Source organism: Chiroxiphia lanceolata, chromosome 6 (genome assembly GCF_009829145.1).
Source record: "Chiroxiphia lanceolata isolate bChiLan1 chromosome 6, bChiLan1.pri, whole genome shotgun sequence".
Taxonomy (NCBI): domain Eukaryota; kingdom Metazoa; phylum Chordata; class Aves; order Passeriformes; family Pipridae; genus Chiroxiphia; species Chiroxiphia lanceolata.
Window position 1 is genome coordinate 60,059,063 of NC_045642.1, and position 19,516 is coordinate 60,078,578.

The 19,516-nt window shown below is 46.4% G+C and overlaps 1 protein-coding gene across 1 annotated transcript in view; it reads left to right on the forward strand.

Annotated features, from left to right (window-relative positions):
- Positions 1 to 19,516, forward strand: part of RTN1 (reticulon 1) — a 118,035-nt gene that overhangs the window by 54,033 nt on the left and 44,486 nt on the right. Inside the window, exons 2-3 of the mRNA XM_032690268.1 lie at positions 10,400 to 11,137; positions 15,695 to 16,477. Of these exons, the coding sequence (XP_032546159.1) occupies positions 10,400 to 11,137; positions 15,695 to 16,477 (1,521 nt within the window). The remainder of the gene's footprint in view (positions 1 to 10,399; positions 11,138 to 15,694; positions 16,478 to 19,516) is intronic.

The following is a 19,516-nucleotide window of genomic DNA, read 5'->3' on the forward strand; positions in this document are numbered from 1 at the left end:
AAGGGTTTGTAGTTGTATTGGTTCTTCACTAAGCTAGAGTGAGGGGTGGGATAAATCTCAAAAAATGTCCTTCAGGGAAATTAGATGTCTGGGGAGGATTTTTTCTGTCTGGCTTGGAGTAAACTCATATTTTATAGGAGAAGAGAGATAGTGGCAGGTAAAGAAAGGAGACACCTTGAAGGCAAGGACATTTAAAGCATTAGTTATAGCACATATGGCCCAATCCTCCTTAAGCAGAAGATGGAGACAGCAGGTTGATGCTGATTTATGACTGCAGTGGCTCTGCCCCACATTCTGCACTACTTTGAGAGGTTTAACATACTTTTGTAAACTCTTTGATTGACTTTCTTATGCATCCTTGGTGCCACCACCTTCTAGAAATAGAGGGAAATCACTTAACGTGCAAGGAAACCACCTTAGTGCTTGGATCAGAGTTTGCTTCCTCACCTGCCTCAGCAGAACCTCCCCATTTCTTTTTTTTCCATTATACCTTTTCTGATGTTATGTATTCTGGATCCTACTTGATGCCTTACTGGGTCTTCTCTCCTGATGTTTCTGTTGCTGCCAGTAGACACCAGGAGCCAGTATACCTGTTCCTCTGGTCTTTCTGAAGCAGGTCATGTTGTGGTGGGGAAACCTTGGGTGAAAAGAGAATTGGTTAGACGGTGATTTTTTGAGCTCTGTCTGTGCCTGCGTCAGCCTCGCTCCAACGTGTGCTCTCTGACCTAGATATCCCTGCTGTCCCTTGGGCATTAGATTTGATCCTGATTTATGGCCAGCAGTGCCTTGCCCTCAGACTGTATTTGTTGGCTCCCGGGGCCTCGTACTTCCTTCCCTGGCGACAGTTTTATGCAGGTGTAACTCTTGCTCCTTTGGTGGAGTCACTCCTGATTTACCCCAGCCTGCAGTGCCTGACAGCTGGTTTTCTCCCTGAATTACTGTGCCTGACACATTACTGTAGGTGTTATGCATTGTCACAAAATTAATTTTCCTCTCGAGAGCCCTCAGTGATTTCAGCTGAACTTCATTGCAGTTGTTGCTCTGTCTCTCTGGAAGATTCATGTCGCTGGAGTGGCTTCAACCCTGGGGGATTGGGAGCCAAGATCAAGTGCAAGACAACCCTTTCTGCCTTTTCCCTCAGTTTTTAAGAGCTGGATTTCCATGAGATGCTGTGGTCAGTTATAAGTAGCATAGAGAAAACTCAGCAGTCCCTCCAGATTGTATCAGATTCTTACTAAAATACTTGTATTTCAACAAAAGTCTTTCTCCAACACTGGATTTTACCTCCCTGTGAAAGAGCCTGAAGCTGTAGGGCAATGATTTCTGTCCTGGGTTTATCACAGCATCAAAAGCAGCTGGCGTTGGCATTTCTCCCTTTTCCAGGCCGATTTGGAATCTGCAGCCACATGGCTGGAGATTGACCTACAGCAACTGTGAGAAGCTGAATTTATAAGTGACTGGGACCTAGCAAAGGTAGGGCTGGATGGGCCAAAGGTGCCTGTGACAGGGCTCTGGGATGGACCTTGGCCAGGAGAGAGGGTGTTTCTGCAGGTGAGACTGGAGGACAACCTGGTCTGAGTTCACACTGCTTTGGAGCAGTCTGGGGTTAAAAACAGTGAGCAACTGAAGTTCCTGAATCATTCTGGAAAGGGGATTTAGATGTTTTAGAACTTAAAGATGAATGAGACTTAGTCAAACACATATAGATTTTGTGAGATTGGTGTCTAGTGCTCTTAAGGGGAGCTGGGCCCCGTTTCAAGTCATTGAAAAGCATGATTTAGATGCTAATTCACTTAGTGCTTGGAGGAGTTTTTTGGGACTTGGAGTTTTATCATTCCAGGGACAATGTCCCTACAGTGAAATAAGAATGAATTAATCTTATAAGTGAACTTTAATTATCCTTAGGAAATTGCATTTGCTGATGTTTTAGGTAGTATCTTAGTGTCACTGAACCCTACTAACTAGTCATTTTACTATCACCAGAGTAGAAACCTTTTTTTTCCTGAACCAGATTTTTGTTAAAGCTCACTAAATGATATTTGTCTCCTTTCTTTTGATAATGTCACACATCTAGCAGGAGCACTTGCAACTTTGTGCATCTTTCAAACTGTTCTTGTGCTCCCCTCAAGGCTCCTTTTAAAATGTTCCGGATTTTTCATGCTGTCCAGGGTACTGTGGAGGGCTGTCACGGACCTTATACCAGGGTTTTACTGCCAGAGCAAATTGGAGCTCTCGGAGACCATTTATTGAAGCAGAAAGCCTGGAGGGCATGTGGGGGTGGGAACTGTTGAATCATTTACTATGGGTTCACTTTGCACACTGGCTGGTTGGCTTTGGGGCACCTGCTGAGCATCCCCTGCCAGATACCGTGAGCTCTGCTGGATGTCCATGGGAGCTGAGGATATTCAGCATCACCAAACCAAGCCCTGCTCCTCTGTTTGACTTGGCCTGGTCTGAGGTGCACCACGACACCACAGCAGCAGCAAAAAGGTGGACCCTGGTATCTTTTTGGAGAGGCACTGACAAGGAGATAACAGCTGATGTGGTGCAGAATCCCTGACAAAAGAGAAGATGCCAGGATGGCAGTGCCAGCAGCACAATGTGTCCTGCGCTCCCCAGAGTGGATCTGTCTTAATCTTATTAAAAGCTCAACAGTGTATCCTGCACATCTCTCCCACAGACAGGGCCGTAACACTCCTCAGCAGAGCCAGGACCTGATCCATGCCTGCTCAGTTGCTGGAAGAAACCAGAAGCTGGCTGGTGCAACAGGACAAACCTTGGGAAGCCACAGGGAAGAACTGAGCTTGGATGTAACATGATGGTGACCTGCCACCTGCTGATGGGGTGTCAACCAGGCAAACTGAAACTCCCAAAAGTGTTAGGGCCTCCAGGAACTCGATCCTGAAAAGAATTCATCCCCTGCTCCAGCCTCTGCACTTACAAGGAATTGGGGACTTGATAAAGGATAGTCATCCCCAGCAGGCAAGCTTTTTGGGGCTGGGATCTCAGTTGATCCCCATTCCCCCATACATTTAGCCCACAGAGGACTGAAACTGGTTACCCCTGGAACTAGAAGCTGCAATGCCTGTTTACAATAGACAGCTAAAGCTGTGGAAAAGTGATAGAACTTCAGCTGGGGCTGGAGGCTGTAGTAACTCATATCCTCTGCAAAATGACCTGGGGGAGGGGTTTTACATGCATCAAAGCTTATAATTAACTTGTTTGAGTTTAGGACTTGCTTCCATCTCGGGGAGGGGGGGATAAATCAGAAGCCGGTCCAATGAAGTTCAGGTTTTCAATACAGTTAAGCCTGGTTTTTTCCACCCTGTCCTTTTGCCTTCCTACCTGTGCAGGAGACAGAACCTGCCTTTCTGCATGGCAGTGTTTCCTCTGATTGCTGCAGGATCTCGAAGGGAAGAGTGAATAACTTGCACAGCTGATGCACTGACTCACTCCTGTCCCCAGGAGCTAAGCTCAGACTGTCAGCTGCTCGGAGACAGCGGGACGCAACCTTCCTGCTGCTCTGAGTTTCCCCAACACATCCAGGACCCATGCAGAGAACCAGGGGGAAGTAATAATAGAATAGGAGCATGTATCCTTCTGATACATCCGTTTTTCTCACAGCATCTATTGTGCAAATGAATCCCAAAACGACTCTCGGGGTATGGCCATTCACGTTTGCCAGTACGAGATTTGTAGACTTATACCTTTTCTGCAGTCAGGATTATGAGGATTCTGGAGGAAAAGAAGTTGCTATCCTGTAAAGTGGGTTTGGAAATCCTGAGCTAAAACAAAAGAGCACCATCTCCTGGCAGCTGGGAATAGCTGGCACTGCTTCCAGGGATACCTGGAACTGCCTGGTGCTGTTCTCCCGCAGGCAGCTTGCTGCTCTCTGCGTCTAAACCTTGAGCATCTGGAGGTGGGGTAGCTCAGGGCTGACAGCTGGCTCTGGACATTGAGAAAGGCTAATCCAAGGGACACTGGGAGCTGATCTAGTGGTGTTATATACACAGCACAGTGATGCCAAACAGTGAAACTGTTTGGGTTTCAAGTTCTACTTTAGTTAATGTACAAGTGCTCAAGTACTATTGAGTTTTGCATGGATATTGAAGTGTTTTGGGTTAGGAAAATCATGAAGAAGGGTCTTTGCAGAATTGAGAGCATGGCTCCTGAGTGGTTATCAATGGGGATAACCAGCCTATTACGAAGTATTGTGTGATTTGGGCTGGGGCTGAGAGATGTCTCTGCCCCTTATGCAAGATGCCCTTGCTGCTGCCAGGAAGGTACAAGCAAAAGACACTTGGAAATCTGTGGAGCATTCATTAGGTTTGAGTTGGACTTGAAATCAAGTAGAGAGGAAAAAACAGCTTGGTCTGGTTCCAAGAAAACAGAGTGTGCTTTGAATTTGGAGACAGGCTTGGGACTGCTGGTCCCCCTGTGTACCATGAAGAGATGTGTAAAAGTGATAAAACACTGAACATCTGTATAAAGATGTATATGGACAGAGATGAGAACACAGTAAGGCAATATAATATAAGTTTTGAAGAGGAAGGTGGCTGAGGTGGGATAGTAAAAAGAAACAATGAGACATCACGTAACAGGGTCAAAAGAACAGGAAAAAAGTCTTTCCTAAGACTAAGTTAGGAATAAAAAGAGACAAGCTTTTCACAAAGAGCATAGGATTTTAACTAGTGGCTGATGACAAAATTATAAATTTGGTACAAAAAAGGCAGGACTGTCTAATAGCTACTTTTGTTGTGTATTTGGAAGAAAGCAGGAAGATGCATTTACATGATGGTCATGGGTGAATGACAAAAATGAAGGAGAGGCTGGAATGTAAAACTGCTGGTGTGGGGCTGAGAAACATATCTCTGCTGGTCATCAGAGAGGGCTCCCACCTGTGGTTTGGTCTCCAGATACAGATGTTTAGGTGGTGGTAAGGTCTGGGCAGTGATGCACCTGCATCACTGTCAGGTGCAATGGGATGCCCTGATGGCTTCCACAGCCTTGCTGTGAAATCAGCCTGTCTAGGCAATTAGAAAATAAAAAGCTTGCCAAAATGCCCCACCACCTCCTTGAGCCTTTAAGGGAATATAGGATATATTTTTAAGAGTCAGGTTTTAGTCTCAGTGCTGAAAGTAAGTTACTGCATATCCCTGAGCTCTGGGAGTCTTAGATCAGAGCAAAGTTGCTGTGCTGGAAAATTCTCGTCACTCAGCTTTGGCTTCTTTGTTATCTAAGATCTCTGGATGACATCTAAAGGGCTGAGGTACTGGAGGTGACACGTGGCATGAGAGACCCTCTAGCATCATTTAGGGTCAGGCAAACAACAGTGCTCCCCTTTTTTATGGGATTTTGTTTTTTACTATCTCTAGCATGAATTAACACAGGTCAGGGACTGTCCAAATAGGTCAATGCAGACCTTGCTGCCAGGAGACTGTGATGTGTACGGACAGAGGAGAGACCTGGGGAGACCCTGCTTCTGGGAGCTGGCAGCCCTGCTGCCCTGGGGTAGCTGGTGATGGCTCCTGAGGCTCAATATCCACAGCAAAAGCCAGAGCCAACTGTTTAAAAGACTTACAGGAATTTGCTGGAAGCAGCTTGCTCCCGCTATTCTGCTTTTGTCTGAAAAGGTCGCTGAAACCTTGATTCCTCCAGTTGCAACCAAAGAGCTTTTCTCTTCTCAGCACAGCTCCAGGCTGTAAAAATGGCATCGTCTAATTAAAGACTATTTCCCTCTCTCCTCTTCTGAAAAATTAATGATTTTGACCAAATCACTGACACGCAATAAATATTGAACCTCGCATTTGCAGGGCTGCCAGCTGTTCTGGGGAACTGAAATTTCATGTCATAGGATCACAGAAATATTTCATGTCATAGAATCATGGAATGGTTTGGGTTGGAAGGGACCTTAAATATCATCTCCTTCCAACCCTCCTGCCATTGTCAGGGACAACTTCCACTAGACCAGGTTGCTCAAATGTCCTTCTGTGTCAGTCTGTCTGTGCCATTGAAGTTCGACAGGTTAACATGAAAACAGGTTATTTTATTGAAAGTTGAACACAATATTCTGAAGTGATCAATTTTAATAAGACTAACACAGTTGGGAAAAAAAAAATTAAATTAGCTCTTTTTCCTGTCTGTGATCCTCAGCTAACTTTTTGTTTCTTCTTCCAGTGCTGCAGCAGTTCACCTTGCCTTAATCCAAACTGGTTTTCAGCTGGATTTCTTAAATTAAGAGTTACTCTGCTTGAAACCAATGATTTCTAAATTATTTCCTTTGTCAATTGCTGAATAGCTCTAAACCCAATGCTGTAGCAGAGGATTGCTGGAGCAAACAAAATAGTAATTTTCCAATATTTTTTTTCTTTACAGTTGATGAAAACACATGTAACTTGCTGGGCATCTCAGCTGTGCTCGAGTGATTGAATCAGAGCCATTACTTCTTAACTGGTCGCAGGAAGTGAAATTATTTCCCCAGGGCTCGTGTTACGAGAAAGCAGGACTGCTGCTCTCAGGAGCTGAATAGCTTTCCTTTACCTGAATTGGCAGGCAGTTTTTTGGGCAGTTCTGAGTGAAATCCAGTTTAAAAAAGCCCAACCCCTTGTAACAAGGGTAAATTCAGACCTGATACTGTCATCCGTTACCAGTGCTATTCAGGGCTTCTCCTTCCTACGGATATTGAACCAAATAAACTAAAAGTCAGAGAGGGCATTGCTTAATCACCAGGCTCTGAATACACTATTCTTCAGCAAAAACCTGCTCAGCTATTACAGGTTTCCACGTCTTTAACAGGCAGCCTAATAGCTGATAGATTCACGCTTCCCAAATGAGGCAGTTTTACCGATGGCTTTAAATCATTCCCAGTGGAAACAGAGAGTTGCATTAAATCCTATTAATTAGGCAATTTCAGCTGTCTGCAGTGCTTTTGACTCTGCTGTTGCCTTGAGACCAGGAATCCCCATATGTCCTGCTAATGTGAGCCTTCTCTCTGCTCAAACGTGCTCACACCCCTATAAGTTTGTCTCCTCCTGAATCCCGGTAGGAAATGCATTTTCTGGATTCATCAGTATTTGCAAAACCACTGCAGGAAAAAAAAAAGATTCACGATTGACAGTGATTCCATTTTAAATCAGCTCTTGTGTTAACATTTGCTACAACACAGGGTTTGTACTATTTAAAAGTGTAATGTTTTTGTTGTCTATTTCAGGGTTATTTTTTTTCCTGCTGATGAATAGCCCAAAGAATGGGATGATATTTTCCCAGCCTCTGTTTATCACCGAGGCTCTTCTGCGAGCTCTTCTGACTAGCTGTAATTCCTGCTATGAAGCACCTGACACAAATGCATCAGAAACCTTTTCACTGCTCTATTGATCAGCATCGCTAAGAGCTGCAAATGCTCGTGCATCTGGCTCACATATACTGTGGACAAAGCGCAAATATAAACTGCAAAGAGCATCTATGAATATTGGTTTGACAGCAGCTTCAATCTCCTTTGACTCTGTTTGTGCTCCCTCTTTGCTAGCAAGAGTGGGATGGTTGTAAAACTGGGTTTTTGCTCACTGATGGTGTTGTGGCAGTGTGTTTCTCATGAGCAGGGAAGTATTCCACAGCCATCTTGAGCTGGTCCATAGCCACTCAGGGTCTGTGGGACTTTTCTAGTGAATTCAGTGGGCTTTGGATCAGGTCCAGCAGGCACTGAGGAAGCATCTAATGAAAGAGCAACCCTGAAACCCCGTGATTTAGACAGCCACTCACCCAGCACAAATAGTAAATTACAAACAGCAGATACTGGCAGCAACAGGCACGAATAGTCTGTAGTCAGCAATTCACAGCCTGAAATATGTTGGCGTAAACAATGCATCAGATAATTCCAGCTAACCAACACATTTGTGAAAATCCAAGCCTGTTTATGGATAATTTTCAAAAGGGCAAGTTCAGCAAGAAAAGCATTTGTGAGGAAAAGAACCTCTCCCTTTTTGCTTGCTGATAATTTAGAAATGTGTCTTAGGTATCAGTTGTCCTTGAGAGGCACAGGATGACCTCACATAAGACCTGGGTGTTGGGCAGCCCAGTTTATTCCTTATTCTGCTTTGGTTTCACTGTGGTTTTCCTCTTAGGCTTCATTCTCAAGTAGCTTTGCTGTTGGGACTGAGTCATTTGAAGCAGTGAGGATGAGAGCTGCCTGCAGCAAGTTACAGAAGGATCTTGCAGCCCTGAGTGAGCTGGCAGGATAACAGAAGGTGAAATTTAGAGCAGGTAAAGTTATATAGATAGAGAGGGGAGAATAAGTCCCAAATTCACATGTATAGGAAAAATCTCTGCAGTGACCCTCTCCACTCTGAGGCAAGATCTTGCAGTGGTGCTAAATGTTTCTATGAAAAGTTCTCTGCAGTGCTACACAGTAGTGAGAACACACAGATGAAGGCTGGGAAGGACTGGGAACGGTGATGATGATTTTTCACTTGCTAGCTGCAGCTCCCCTCATTCTGTGATCTCCCGTGGCAAAGGAAGCTGCCACGAATCCCTGGGCTCTCAGGATGTGGGGATGGAGCTGCTGTCAGCATCCTGTGTGCAGGAGCAGATGAGCAGTGAGGGCTGGTGGGGGAGAAGCAGCACCCAGAGCCAGTGAGGGTGGGGACACAGGATCAGGGAGCACAGGTAGGCTGAAAAGCAAGGTGTGGCACTTCTGGGTTGCTTTGCCCTTATGCTACCAGGTTTCCCCATGTAAAAGGGGGAACATGCTGTTCCCACCTCAAAGGAGGCCCAGGGAAGAGAAGTTGCTTGCACATCATCACAACAACGCAAAAATGATGAGGGAAATGGTCACTCTGCCTTTGTGCAGGGCTTGGGATGTGCATGTGAAATCCAGTGAGGCTGTGCAGTAAAACAAAGCCTGCAGCTACAGCCTAAACAGTGTTATGGGAGAATAAACTGCTTCAGGGCTCACTAAATGAGCTGCATGTGCCTAATGCATGCAGAACTGTGGGAAAAGGCAGTGTGGTGGTGTCTAGAGACAGTATCATCCTGTGTGTGCAAAAGAGAAGGCAAGTACCCAAATGCAAGTAGCTCAGAAGCTTTCACACTGACATTTCTCAGCTTCTGGCTTTGCAACTGCAGCAATGTCCCCTCTAATATATACTGTGAAGTTTGCACTGGGGGGACAGTTTGCCACTGTGAAATTTGCACTGTGCATGGCAGCCCAGGACATGGCACATGTGGAGCACGTCAGGAGCACCCCATCCCTTGCAGGGGATGAGGAGAGGTGAGATAAAGCCAGCCAGCCCCTGTGGTGCAGGGTGCATCAGCACACAAGGGGTTAACAGGCTACGCCCTCCCGCAGGCACCAACTCCTGTGGACACCGGCTTTGTTCCTTCTCATCCCATTCCCTCAGCCCCTATAAAAATCTGTCTTCCCGACTCCCTCATGGGGAATCTTGCTGTTCCTGTTGTTGAGCTGTGCTTTGTATGAATGCTGCAAAGTGAGAGTGGCCATTGCTTCTAATTTAATTAGAAGCGTGACAGAGGGAATTAGAGGCAGTGTATGAAAATGATGCATGGGTGTGGGTTGAGGTTTAACCACCTTCATGCCAGCATGATTTGTAGATGATGCACACAGGGTGCAGCTTTCTGAACACGTGGAAATCACTAAATTAGGTTGTTTAGTCTCTGCCTTGGTGTGTTACAAATTTAGGTCGGCTACTCCTAAAAGAGAAAATGAAATCTAAATCTGCCTACCAACTTTCCCTCTCGATTTCTGTCCAGCAGAATTTTTTTCTTAATGAGAAGTTTCCTTAGGATGAAACTCCTCCAATGCTTTGTATTTAAAATATTTTTTAAAAAATAGTTTTTGTATTAGATATTACATTTCTTTCAAGGGTTAGCTCAGTTGGTAAGAACATGGTTCTAATAACACCGAGTAGCGGGATTGACTCTTGTATGGGTCATTCACTTCATAATTGGGCTCAATGATCGTTGTGGGTCCCTTCCAGCTCAGAATATTCTGTGAGAATAGAATAGAATAGAATAGAATAGAATAGAATAGAATATTGGATGCTGAGCCCCTGAGCTGGATTGTGGGGGAGGCTGTGAGATTGCCATCACTGGAAGTTTTTATTCACAGGCTGGGAAAACATTGGCCGGGAATGTTAGTAACTATCAGGATCATTTATGGCTATTTTAAGATAGACCAGCAGCTGGAAGCCTTGTCTGACAGATTGTACTACTATGTTGCCCAAAGGTATAAAAAGAGACAGTCCCAACGAGCTTGCAAGCGAAGCCAAGTCTGGCGCACAAACCAAATATAAAATCAGCAGGGGGTAAGTGCAGCTTTGCAGAAAACTTGATGCATGCAGGCACTTGTCTCTTACTGTGCCTCGTTTCTGTGTCTTTGCTTTAGGTGTCACAGCCTCATCTCACCTCTTTGACTATGGCTCCACTGCCAACGGGGGCGACAACTCCTTCTACACCTCTTTGATCTCCGATGTCCACTACACCACCCCGCGGGACTCCACCTATTACATGGGCATTTATCAGCAGGAAAACACTCCCATTCCCTGCTCAGGCAGCACAGAGGGGTTTAACACTCTGGGGCATCCTGTTCAAGATGTGACTGGGTTTGAGTCCCGTGGCTTGTTTAGCTCAGATTCGGGAATAGAGATGACTCCTGCAGAGTCTACTGAAGTCGATAAAACCTTAGCAGATCCCATGAAAGTAGAAGGTTATAAATACATGGACATGAGTAGATCAGAAGAAATAAAATACCAAGACAAGCATGACTCTGACTCAGAAGATGAGAGCCCAGGCCTTATCGAGAAGTACCGGGGGGTACCTGCTGGGTCCACCTACACTGCTGAACCTCAGCGGACGGCACCGGAGGGCACGAAGGCAGCCAAAGAGCAAGACCCTCTGGAAGACAGAAAGTCTGGAGATCAGCACGGTGCCTCCGTGGTTACAGCCCCCGTCAAGATCACACTCACCGAGACAGAAAGCGCCAGGGAAGCTGCCAGCAAAGAGTCCAGCCCCACTCATCCAGAGACTGGTCTGAAGCCGAGCCGTGAGGTGGTACCAACAGTGACGGTGTCAGAACCAGAAGATGAGAGCCCAGGGTCTGTCACACCACCATCCTCTGGCACAGGTAATGCTGGTGCTGGGAGAGGGCACTGTTTTTTTGCTATTCAGAAAGTGGTTGCAGTTGTAGCCCTGCACGCTGGAGAATTACTATGAGTTTGTGGTGGGTGTAAGGGGGACATTAATGAGGGACATTAATGGAAGGACATTAATGAGACTCCACGGCTCAGGTGTTTCTGCTCTGCTCGGGCACCACTTTGTGTTGCTGAACTGAAAGGGAATGTAAACAGTGTTACCCATCAGCAACACACTGCTCAGGATGAGCTGCCCTTGCTGTGTGGAAAGAAATCCAAGATTGCTAATCCCAGTCTCCCCAGAGATCTCTCCTCAAAGGGAAGTTGTGTACTGGTGTGTACCTCTGGGAGTGTCTTCATCTAGGCAACATTTTGAGCTAGATCCTGATGATTTGGGAGTCTCTTGGTCACCCTGGCTGTCTAGGCTCCCCAAGGGAAATGAGGTGTGTGGGATCAGGGCAGTGCAAGTGTCTGGGCTCATTTTCTAAAAATTTTAATGGCTGACTTGACACCTCTTTGCTCTTGCAAAGAGTAAGGTTACATTGTTAAATGTAAGTGCTGTTTTCATGTGAAAGTGCTGCTTTTAGGAAGTGCTGAGGAGGGAAATGCTGTCACCTCATTTACAAAGGGGACTGAAGGGAAAAAGGGCCAGTCTCTTTTAAAGGCTCATAATTTCTGTTGGAGGGGCACCAAAATCCCATGTTTATACCTTCTCTTATTGTCTGATTACCGCAGTAGTACATAACATCTATTACTCATTTTCCCTTTTATACACTGCTAAAATATGTAAGTAGTATAATATTTTAAAACATAATAAAGTTCTGTGACAGGATGCAGAGTTTTCAAACTGGAAATTAAATTTCAGCATCTTGGATCAAAATCCTTTGACAGTGAGCACTTGACATTTGACAATGGACATTCTCGAGCTGAAATTTTCATTGTTTTGATGACATCTAGGATCATTTAAAAAACTCAATTAGAATTTAGTTAAATTAGCGGTCTGGGATTTCCACCCAGAGAGGAAATCCCTACCTTCAGAGAATTATTTAGTTCCTTAGTGTGCATTTGTACACTTTCACACACGAAAAGGAGATAGAAGGACCCACCACAGCTGTGAGTTTATCCTGCCTGTATCAGCAAGCAACTTTAGATAATGAATAGATTTCAGAGTCCCATTTTTCTTTCATTTGACTGGGTGACATCACACGCTGCTCCTGAGACATGCCATTTTTTATCAATTATTTATTTTGCACTTCAAGGTAATTAAGGACTTCAGGCACTGACTGTTATTTATTCAGTTTTTTGGCAACCCTTCAAGGCTGCCTTTGGGACACCTGATAAATGTATCCCAGCAAAATAGCTGAACAGTCTGTTGCAGAGCCTCAGGGCTGCTGCCTTTCTGGGAGGCACTGGTGAGGCCGGCATAATTGACAGCACGGAAATGTTCCTCTCCATGGGCAAAGATCCCCAGCACTGCCCAAACAGCCCTGGGAGGTCCCACTGCCTTGTACTGGAATGCTGGAAAGCCAGAAGCACTGTTTACCCATCGCATTAAGGAAAGAAGCAGGCATCTTCTTCTAAGGGCTGGCTCCCGAAGGGTGTTTCCTCTGGAAATCCCCCCTTTCCCACAGGCTGGGATGTGCTGCGCCCAGGCTCCGCACTCAAAAGCGAGGGAGAAATTAAAAACCTGCCCTCACTATTCCCACCCAGTGACCCAGCAAAGTCACCGCTCCTAGGTGCCCCTCAAGCATTCTGGCAAAGCCCCCGGCTACCCCCTGCTGGGATCAAGACTTTTGAAGACATTTTGCTTCTAATTACTGGCCGTCATCTTTCTGGGGAAGGAAGACAGCGCTCTGTTCCTGCGCTGCGCTGGCGCTGAAAGGCCGCGGGTATTTATGCGCTTGCCCGTGCCAGCAGTAAATGTGACACCCTGCTGCTGGCCACAAAGGGCTGTTTTATTCAGAAGGTAAAATGCCATGGCTGAGAGTTACAGACTGCCAGCACAGGCAGGAGCGGGGTGAAGCCCAGGGACGGTGCGTTGCTGCGCTACAAGAGCTGGAAGTCACATGTCTGTTTGGACCTGTGCCGGATTAAGTCATTGCTCAGGGAGAAAATGCTCCTGTGCTGGGATGCGAGAGAGCAGCATGGCTCATGCGGCTTCCTGCAGCCAGAGGAGAAGGATGCACAAGCTCCCAGTGCAACAGAAACTTCCCAGCATTCAGACAGGAGTGCGTTGTTACAGCCCTGACACCTTAATCCCGTCCACGGCCATGCTCTGGGGTGCAGAAGGACTTTTTCGTGCAAGAGAGATGTGCTCCAAGAGGGCTGTTTTGTTGGAGGAGCTGCAGATATACCAACAATATGTGCTTGAAATTATTGATGACGTGTATTGCTAGATACATAAACTAAAATTGCTTGGAGGGGTTGTGGGGAGCTTGTTTTTCTTGCCCAGCTCCCAACAAGACGTGATGACACGGGTGTGCCATCATCAAAACCTCCCCCTTTACCTGAATCACCTTGAGGAAGGCATAGGATTAGGAAGAAATCAATTATACTACTGCCATGAGAAATTAAGTCAGGAAGTATCCAGAAATAATGGTTTTCATAGAATCATAAGAGTATTCTGAATTGGAAGGGAACCACAGGGATCGAGTCCAACTCTTAGCCCTGCGCAGGACAGTCCCAAGAATCACACCACGTGATCTTCTTGAAAAATCTTCTTGAACTCTGTCAGTCTTGGTGCTGTTTTATCCCAGGTCAGATCTCATCAAGTCTCTTTCCCACCCTTTGTTTTAAAGGAGCTTCCAGATGTGGCCAGGGCAGCTGGATGGGCTTAGGAGGCCAGTGCCAGTGGCTGCAAAGCAGGGCTGGGCTGAAGGCAAATATCCACTAGGAGCCAGGGGCAGGTCAGCTCAGGGATCCCCATATGCAAACAAGGGACTGGAAACCTTCCTCTACTCTGCTGGAGTACCCAGCTGTGTGGATGCAGGCAGTGTCCTGCCATGGGCCTCTTCACCAGCATCTGCAGGAGGAAACTGGGGGGTCTATTCTCCTGATGGCTTTCTTGACACACCACAATCTGCAATGCCACTTAGTGAGTGCTGTCACATTAATAATGACTTAAAATCAGAGAATGAGCGCCCAGGAATCCAGGGGGCAAATTTCCACATGTCCGTGACTGGGGAAATTCAGCCTTTTTTTCTCCCACAAAGAGAGGGTTTTGTGTGTGGATAGCAGGGATCTCTGGCTCAGGAAAGTGCAAGATGGAAATGGGTGATCAGGAGGTGGCAGTGGCCAGGTGACAGCGGGGAATGGGTGTCAAACTATTGCCATGGTCCCCTCTGGGCACAGACAGACTCAGGTGGCCTGTCTGGCCTTACAATCAATGCACCAGGTGCAGTCTGGGTTCTGGGGCTGGCTGATGCTTTGTGAATGACCAAGGGAAACCTGTTCCCAATGGAGTAACTCAAGACAGCTGCTGATGCACCTCATGCTGCCTCTGTCACTGCTTACTGTGAACACTTTATGGGCAAATTCAGTTCCTTTCTTATTTGATTACAGAATCTCACATGGTAAAGGGATATACAGGGAGATAGAACAGCTGAGAAGTCTGGTGCTCAGCTCCCTTCCAGGACAGGATGTGGACTCCTTGCTAATCCCGGGTGACCACCCAGACCTTTCACTTGCTCATTTTCACTCTCTGATTATATCTTCTTCCAGAGTGAGCCAGAAAATGCAGACTACATTGTTGGTTTTCTTTGTTTTGAATTTTGGGTGACAAGTTAGTAATTATCTTGGTTAATGTAGTTCACAATTATATTAAGAATTATGGTAAAAAAAATTAGTTTCATTCTTGGACCCAACCAAGCTAAAAATTCACCACCCACACCCTGGGAAAAAACCCACACAAAATAAACCCCACAAACCCCAAACCCAAACAACAACAACAAAACAAACAAAAAACCCACAAACAAACAAAAAAGCCACCAAGACCAAAACCAAACCACAACTGAGAAAAGTTTTTGACCTGGAACTTTCCACACCTGAAAGCTAAAGTTTGACAAAGCTATTACTAACTACACATGGTTTGTTAGGATCAGCAGTGTCAGGAACCCACGAGCCCTGTGTGTGTGTGTTTGTCCCCAGAGCAGATCTGTATCAGCATCCCCAGAACAGAAAATGCGATGCTTTCATATGTGCCATGAGCCCATGTTCCTCATGACTGGTGATTTTCCTGGTGAAAACCATGTTGCTGAGCCACTGGTCAAGTAGTGACCAGCACTGCCAGGTACCTCAACTTTTTCCTCAGTAAATGATGTTAATGATACTTCTTTTATAAAGAGTACATGCATGGGAAAAGCTCTGTAAGGACAAGCTGTTATTACTGTTAGTCATCCCAGATGGGTAGATTTTGTGCCTGTGTTACAGCCCTGCTAGAGGGAAATATGCTGGTATGAAATCTATAGTGTTTGTTCCCTAAGCAGGCAGAAAATATAATTCCTAATTTTTCTTCTTTCCCCCCCCCCCCTACTTTTTTTTCCTGGTGGCAGAACCGTCCGGCTCAGAGTCGCAGGGCAAAGGCAGCCTGTCGGAGGATGAGCTCATCAGTGCCATCAAGGAAGCAAAGAGCTTTTCCTTTGAGACCTCAGAGGCACAGCGGTCTCCAGCCCTCCCCACCGAGAAGAGAGACCAGCGGGCCAAACCCGGCCGCCCCGCGGGCTCCTCACACGGGGATAACGAGGCCAGCAGCGCCGAGTCGGGGGACTCGGAGATCGAGCTGGTCTCAGAGGACCCCCTGGCTGCCGAGGAGGTGCTGCACTCCAACTACATGACCTTCAGCCACATTGGAGGGCCCCCTCCATCGCCCGCCTCCCCCTCCATCCAGTACAGCATCCTGCGGGAGGAGCGGGAGGCTGAGCTCGACAGCGAGCTCATCATCGAGTCCTGCGACGCCTCCTCGGCATCCGAAGAGAGCCCAAAGAGGGAGCAGGACTCCCCTCTGATGAAGCCCAAGGTCATGGACATTATCAAGGAAGAGAACAGCTCGCGCACCGACGCCTCAGACTATGAAGCCAGTAAAATGACAGAGAGCAGAATGAACAGGGAAAACCTGGCAGAGTCCTCGTCCTACCTGAAAAGCTCCTTTGTTGCACCAAAAATAGGTGCTGAGCCCCCGACCTCTGCCGTCAGCACCGAGGAGCTGAAGGAAAGAGTAATCCTGAAGAAACCCATCGAAGAAACTGTTGTTAACCAAAGTAAAGTGTCTTCCAAGGACTTTGGCAAAAGAAGTCCCTTGGCTTCCTTCCTACTGCCGTTTTTAAATAAGCAGAAAGGTAAATGCAGATGTTTATGTTGGTTTTTGCAGTGCTGATTAGAAGGGAGAGGAGGGAGAAGTGCCTGTTCCTTGAAGGGGAGATGTTAGTAGTGCTGAGCAGGGGGAGTTGCTGGCATTGGACATCCTCTGCTGGAAGCTGGGTATGCCTGCAACAAATATATCATCCCTGACCTGCCTATTCTCTTAGGGAAAGAAAAAGGTACCAGCAACAATAATTTTTAGGCTTAATTAAAAATAGATACAGGATCGTGCAGGAATCACAGTAGGATAAGGTTGATTCATGTATCAGACATCTGGAGGACAAAGAGGAACAAATCCTGTCTTGTCCCAGGGAAGGAGTGCAGTCAGGGAGGTGGTGCTGCACCTCTCAGAAGTGTGAGGTTAATGATTTTCAGGATACATTTAGGAAAAGAGAAAGATTTGGAGGAGGAGAGGAGTTGAGTTTGATGGGTCTGGGTTTTTATGGAAGTGTTCAAGGCCAGGTTGGATGGGACTTTTAGCAACCTGGTATAGTGGAAGGTGTCCGTGCCCATGGAAGGGGATTTGGAACTAGATATTTAAGGTCCCTTCTGACCCAAACCATTCTGTGATTCTATCACTCTCAAGCTGGTGCAGCTTAAATGAATCTCTCTCATGGTGGCTGACACCCTCCGTCCTTAATATAACAAGGGTTTTTGCATATGCTTCCAGTGCAGGGGGATGGGAGGCTCCTCCCAGGTCTGCATTCATTAGGGGGCATCCTGTGCACCCCTCTGAGGTCCCTGTGCCCCTTCCCTAATCCAGCACTGGGCAGGACACTTTCCTGGTACTCAAATGAGCTTGAGGGCACTTGTCTACCCACGGGATCCCTTCAAAACCAGTGCAGAGCCAGCCAGGCCCAGGCTTGCTGTGCCAGGCACTGTGGTCTAACAGGAACCACCAAACCTCTAGACACACCACCACCAGGTTTTAGTCTGAGCTGAACCCTGAGGACTAAGGGGCAGCACACGGTCACTGCACAGTGACACTGCCGGGGGTCCCTGCAGCCTGTAACGGGCTTAGTTCACAAAGCACACAAAAGAAAAAGGTTCTTTATTCTTTGCAAGATGTCAGCTTTAAGTTGCCAGAACCTTTGCGTGCCTCTGGCTGTCTAGGCTGGTGTGGAAGGGAGGGACACTGGGCTGCCCCACACCTGCCCCTCTGTTTTCTCCCCAGCTGGGCTGGAGGGCAGTGACTGTCCATGGCTCTTGTCGGGTGTTGTTTTTGCAACTCAGAGAGCTGCTGCTTCCTTGCAAACAGCTGGATAGGGATTGGAGGAGGAGGGTAATCCCATACCCACTGCTTAAAGAGCATCTTTTTTGTCTGTCTGCGTTTGTGCAGAGGTTGCCCACACAATGGCCTGGAGATGTGGCAGGAATGTGAAAGTGGCACACTTAAAACCAATTCATCTATTGCTGTGAACTCAAGCGTGCAAGTCTAGTGAGAAAACAGCCCAAACTTGTATGATGTGCTGAGAGCTGCAAGATTTGCAACCACAAAAAAATATGTTAATACTGATTCTTAGCAGTAATGAACTAATGACATTAATAGGCTGAACAAGAAACATATGATTATTGCTCCTAAGTGTGTTTTCCTGCCAGATTCTCAGAGCTTGCAATGTCATGCTCTGCATCTCATCTCCCTCATAAATAGGATGAGCTCTGACCATTTCTTTCCCCCTTCCCAAATTCCCTTTTTTGTAGGACTAGATGAGGCCCTGCCCAAACCACAGCAGCTGTAGGGCTGATTAAATTTACCTTAAACACTGCTCCTGCAGTGTCTAGCATCGGGTCTCTGCAACCACCATGTGTTGTATGTTGTTCTGGGCAGACAACTACCAATTTGGTCTTGGACTGGGGAAAGTAGTTGGGGACTATCACAGGGGCAGCTAGTGGCCTGTCCCTCAATTTTGAGATTTCAGGCTCTGTTACAATTTTCAGTCCGCCTTAATTGTATTCAGATTTTTTTGTGGCCTAACTTTCATGTCTCTTCTAATTTCTGTTATTGCCCATACTGATGATAACAGAGACTTGTTCTCATATGGTGGTCAGGGAAAATCCACGGGCATGAGCAGCGTTTCTCCTTGTGTCACAGTGTGTCCGTGTTTCCTATCTTTATTCCCATAGGACAGTCAGTAGTGGCAGGAACTTTTCCTCACAGGACAGCTAATTGCTACTTGGCGGTGCAAAGAAGACTATTTCAGTATGTGCTTTTCTCCCTTGAGACACTGTGGTGCCTAAGGCAAGGAAAACAAAAGTATAAAGCCTCTCAAGGGCATTGCTGCTAAAACCTGTGTATCTTTTTTTAAAGCTGATTTCAAGGTATGGGGAGGTGTGGTCAAGATAAGAAAGTGTGGATGATAGGGGAGTCTGGTTTACGCTGTCTTCCAGTCACAGGTACTTGCTGAGAACGTTACTGTGTCTGGGGGGTAGTTAATTTTTTATGTTGAGGGTAGAGTATGGGTTTCTTCTTCTGGGAGGACTTGTTTTATGGCACTCGCTCAGAGAATTTACATGAAATCTTTCAGCAGTTTATCAGTTATCAGAGGTAAACAGCAGTGTGTGTTAAGTGGCTTGGTGGAACCAAGGAAATGGCAGGGAAATGACGTGGCAGAGCACATTCAAGAGGAGAGGGACAGCTTTCATAACATCAGCTTGAGGTCCTGCCAGAGCTTTACATCATGGCATCACATATGTATCATACATCAACTCAGATGCCCCTGGCAGGCATTTGGCACTGGCCACACTTGGCCCAAGTGATGAGAACAGAGGGAGATGTGGCAGTGGCACCCAGCAGAGGTGCAGCAGAGTGATGTCATCATGCAGGAACAGTGTCGCCATTCATTCAGAGAATTAATTTAATTATAGTTATCTGTCATTAAAAGAATACTAACAAAATGTGACTTTGTACTTCTTAAAAATAGAAAACAGAAAAAGCTTCATTGTTTCCTGTTACCTCCTTGTTATACATCACATTGGAAGTGTTATGCTATCACTGCACATCCTTCTCAAGGTAAGGT